Source organism: Nothobranchius furzeri, chromosome 3 (assembly GCF_043380555.1).
Source record: "Nothobranchius furzeri strain GRZ-AD chromosome 3, NfurGRZ-RIMD1, whole genome shotgun sequence".
NCBI lineage: Eukaryota > Metazoa > Chordata > Actinopteri > Cyprinodontiformes > Nothobranchiidae > Nothobranchius > Nothobranchius furzeri.
The window spans coordinates 92,105,669-92,110,668 of record NC_091743.1 but is presented as its reverse complement, the minus strand read 5'-3'; the positions used below and the strand labels follow the sequence as shown (position 1 = coordinate 92,110,668).

General features: G+C 40.0%; 1 protein-coding gene across 1 annotated transcript in view; it reads left to right on the top strand.

Annotated features, from left to right (window-relative positions):
- itsn2a (intersectin 2a) overlaps nt 1-5,000 on the top strand; it is a gene marked incomplete in the record, with an annotated part of 53,352 nt that overhangs the window by 28,277 nt on the left and 20,075 nt on the right. Inside the window, 1 exon segment of the mRNA XM_070549979.1 lies at nt 99-241. Within this exon segment, the coding sequence (XP_070406080.1) occupies nt 99-241 (143 nt within the window).

Sequence of the window (5,000 nt, the reverse complement as noted above, 5' to 3'; positions counted from 1 at the left end):
GAAAAAAATGCTGACTACTTAATATTATTGTGTCATTTCCTTTTAGGTTAAATTTTGGCTAATCAGCATCCTTTTCAAATTTTTTTTTCTTGGCATAGTTCAAATTCTTCCTCCACCGCGTCATTGGCCAGCAACTCTCCAAAGATGGGAGCAGGTGATTGGGCCGTGCCGCAGGCCTCAAGACTCAAGTACCGTCAGCAGTTCAACACACTGGACAAACTAATGACTGGCTACTTGTCAGGTTGTCATACACACACACACGCACCCACGCACACACACACACACACACACACACAAGGGTGGAACAACCTAAATACACACAACAGTCCCAGCACCACTTGGCTGCATGAGTGGTCTTGTCAAAGTTTGTCGAGTCAGACTCTGGGCCAGTTTTATTCTGCAGACATGCTCTTGTGTCCCGACGATGCACGCACTCACACACACATACACAAGCACCCCACAATCCCTAATGCCAAGTGAATTAAAGGGAAATTCCACCCCTGAGTGAAATTTTGTATGTTGTATTCCTCTGAGTTAGATAAGTGGGCAAAAGCATTTTGTAACCGCCCATGCGATTCTCCTAACCTGGCAGTACTCTGTTTGCTTTAGCTTAGCATAAACAATGTACGTAAATGGTAACAGCTAGCATTTCAATCTTTCAAATTGAAAAGACACCTACTTTAGTGAACACAAATGCATGGCTACTAGGCTTATACCAGGTACAGTGTTATAGGAACAGCATAGGTAATAAGTTGTACTAAAATGGCCGAGTACATAATGGCGTAGGTGTGTTTTGGTGCCCAGCGGCAGCTTACAGAGGTGCTTTGTCATAATGTAGCCCCAAGTCTAAATAAGTCTCCTTTAATTCCTTTGAATCCCTTATACTTTTCATTTCAATTCAATTTTATTTATGTAGCGCCAAATCACGACAAGAGTCGTCTCAAGGACCTTCACATAATAAACATTCCAATTCAGGCCAGTTCATTAAGCCAATCAGAAATAATGTTTCCTATATAAGGAACCCAGCAAATTGCATCGAGTCACTGACTAGTGTCAGTGACTATACAGCAATCCTCATACTAAGCAAGCATGCAGCGACAGTGGAGAGGAAAACTCTCTTTTAACAGGAAGAAACCTCCAGAGAATCCTGGCTCAGTATAAGCAGCCATCCTCCACGACTCACTGGGGATGGAGAAGACAGAGCAGACACACACACACACACACACACACACACGCACACGCACACGCACACACACACAGACAAGTAATGTGTCTATAGTTATATTGTGATTTCTTAGTAAATATTCTATTTGGTGACAGCCACCACAGCTCAGCAGAACATCGTTGTAGCTTCTTCTGGGGAGAAAAACACTTAGAGAGAAAATAAAGTTAACAGCTGAAATAGCAGGAAATAATACAGTTAAAGAGCAGACTGTAGAAGAAAGCAGTAGAGTGTGGAAAGTGGTCAGTGTGTCCTCCAGCAGTCTAAGCCTATAGCAGCATAACTACAGAGATAACTCTGGATAACCTAGCCTTTTAGATGGAGGCATGTTGGAGGCAGGGCAAGGGAGAACCGGTGTCGGTACAGGATCTGCTCGGGTGCAAAATCGGCTCGGGGTTCGTTGACTGCCGATGACATCTAAGTAGTTGATTGGCTGAACATGAACCTCACGGAATTACGTAATCACGTTACGTTGGTCCAGGCAAATCGTTCTGTTGGAAAGATAGACAACTTTTACAAAGAAATCCATCATTACCTCTTTGAAAATACACTTTTAGCATAGAGCTGCATGTATATTAGGGCTGAACGATTAACTGCATGTGCAATTCAATTAAATTGCGATGTGACAAAAGGAGATTTTCTAATCGCAAAGGCTGCAATTTGGCAGCAAGTGGTTAGCGCAATGCTAATATACATGGAAAAACCCATAGGAATGCTAATGCTAATATCACCAATTACATTATTACAAATTATGAATTAGAAACGTGCCAAATGATTACATTTGGAGTCTAATAGAAAGTAAAACTACCATCAATCAAATAAGTACAGACAGGTATTTTATTAAAGCCAGAAAACTTTTAACTCCAGAGTTTTGGCTAGCAGCTATGAGCGTAACTGAACTACGCATGGACAAGACATCAAAAACTGTAAACACAAAATACTTCAATAAACGGGACACACTTCTTTCCTGCAAATACAATTTCACAGGTGTTGCTAATACCTATGATCCTTCAAGGGATGTGCTCAAAGAGGAGTTCAACATTATGAATAAAATAGTGTTTTATTTTACAAATGCCATTATAAACACAAACTTACGTCTTAAGAAACATTATTTTAACAACGAAACTGCTAAATTCTTTCCAACAGTATAGATGTGTAGTGTATTTTGTCCGAGTGGGTTTGCCGTACTTTGACGTCATCAGCAGATGAAGGACCCCGAGCCAATTTTGCACCCGAGCAGATCTTGTACCGACACCGTCTTTACCGACTGTACACTCCACCTCCCTCTACTCCCCCACTTGTCCAGATTTAGGCTAACATCAGATTTTAACCATAGGCCCTATCAAATAAAAATGTTTTAAGCCTATTCTTAAAAGTAGACAAGGTGTCTGCCTCACGGACTAAAGCTGGGAGCTGGTTCCACAGGAGAGGAGCCTGATAACTAAAAGATCTGCCTCCCATCCTAATTTTAGATATTCTGGGAACCACCAGTAGACCTGCAGTCTGAGAGTGAAGTGCTCGGTTAGGAACGTATGGAACAATCAGATCACTGATGTATGATGGAGCTTGATTATTAAGAGCTTTATATGTGAGAAGGAGGATCTTAAAATCTATTCTGAATTTAACAGGTAGCCAATGTAGGGAAGCTAAGACAGGAGAGATATGATCTCTCTTTTTAATCCTCATCAGAACTCTAGCTGCAGCATTTTGGACAAGCTGAAGACTTTTAACTACATTCTGTGGACTTCCTGAGAGTAATGAATTACAGTAATCCAGTCTTGATGTAATGAATGCATGAACTAGTTTTTCAGCATCACTTCTGGAAAGTATGCTTCTAATCTTAGCAATAATCCGAAGGTGGAAAAGGGAAATCCTACAAACCTGTTTAACCTGGGATTTGAATGACATGTCCTGGTCAAAGATAACACCAAGGTTCCTTGCTTTGTTCTCAGAGATTAATGTAATGCCATTCAGGTCAGGCGACTGGCTAAGCAATTTCCTTTTCTGGATTTCTGGTCCAAAGATGAGAACTTCCGTCTTGTCTTGATTTAAAAGCAAAAAGCTTAGAATCATCCAATGTTTTATGTCCTCAAGACAAGCCTGTAATCTACCCAACCGATTAGGTTCATCAGGGTTAATGGATAAATATAACTGAGTATCGTCAGCATAACAATGGAAGTTTATCCCATGCTGTCTAATGATTTTACCAATTGGGAGCATATATATAGTAAAAAGAATTGGTCCAAGCACTGAACCCTGTGGTACTCCACAAGTAACCCTGGAGTATGAAGAAGATTTGTCCATTTACAAAATGAAATCTGTCAGACAGGTAGGATTTAAACCAGCCTAACGCTGTTCCTTTGATCCCTACAACATGTTCAAGTCTTTCTAAAAGAACATTGTGATCAACTGTGTCAAAGGCAGCACTGAGATCTAACAAGACTAGAACAGACACAAGATTCTTATCTGAGTCCATGAGAATATCATTTGTAACTCTCACTAATGCAGTTTCAGTGCTGTGATACTCTCTAAAACCAGACTGAAATTCCTCAAACAGAGCATTAGTGTTTAAATGCTGACATACTTGGATGGCCACTATTTTCTCCAGGACTTTGGATAAAAATGGAAGATTAGATATTGGTCTATAATTCATTGGGTCATCTGGATCCAGAGAAGGCTTCTTAAGTGAAGGTTTGATTACAGCAACCTTAAAATCTTGTGGTACATACCCATTTACTAAGGATAGATTGATTATATCTAGAATGGGGGCAGTAACCAAAGGAAATGCATCTTTAAATAATTTGGTTGGGATTGGATCCAAAATGCAAGTTGAAGGTTTAGATGAAGCTAATATTTTTGATAACTCTGAAAGCTCAACTGGATCAAAACGGTTCAAGCACAGATGAGGTTCTAGAATCACCTCTGAAGCTGCCTCACTTACTGAGGAAGAAGAAATTGCATTAGGGAGGTTGCTAAAGATTTTGTTTCTAATAGAATTAATTTTACTTGTAAAAATCCCATGAAGTCATTGCTGCTGAGGGCTAAGGGAAAAGATGGCTCAGAGCTACGATTCTGTGTAAGTTTAGCAACTGTACTGAAAAGAAATTTAGGATTATGCTTATTCTCCTCAATTAATGCTGAAAAATAAGCAGTTCTAGTTTGTTGAAGCTTATTTTTATAAAGCAAAAGACTATTTTTCCAGGATAGGTAGGCCTCCTCATGGTACGTAGAGCGCCATGTTCTCTCCAATTTCCTAGAGTTTTGTTTTAAGGCTCGTAGATGAGAGTTAAACCAGGGAGCCAACTTCCTGTCCCTAATTACCTTCTTTTTTAAAGGGGCAACATCATCTAATGCCACACGTAAAGAGGAATTAACATGATGAACTAAGGCATCAATTTGTGAGGGGCTAGAACTGAAAATATTGCCCTCTGCTACGTTCCTCTGAGATGCTGAGGACAGTAAAGATGGAACAATTGATTTAAAAGATGCAACTGCGTTGTCAGATAGAGACCGACTATAGTGAAATTTACTTTCATGTCTCGAGAACTCAGTTATAAAAAACTCAAAGGTCATCAGAAAGTGGTCCGAGAGGACTGGATTATGTGGAAAGATCGTTATTTCCTCACACTCTATGCCATAAGTCAGCACAAGGTCCAATGTATGATGGCAGGAGTGGGTGGAGCTATGTATTATGCGGGTAAAACCAATTGAGTCAAAGATATTACTAAAGGCTACACTGAGGCTATCATTTTCAATGTCCACATGAATATTAAAATCC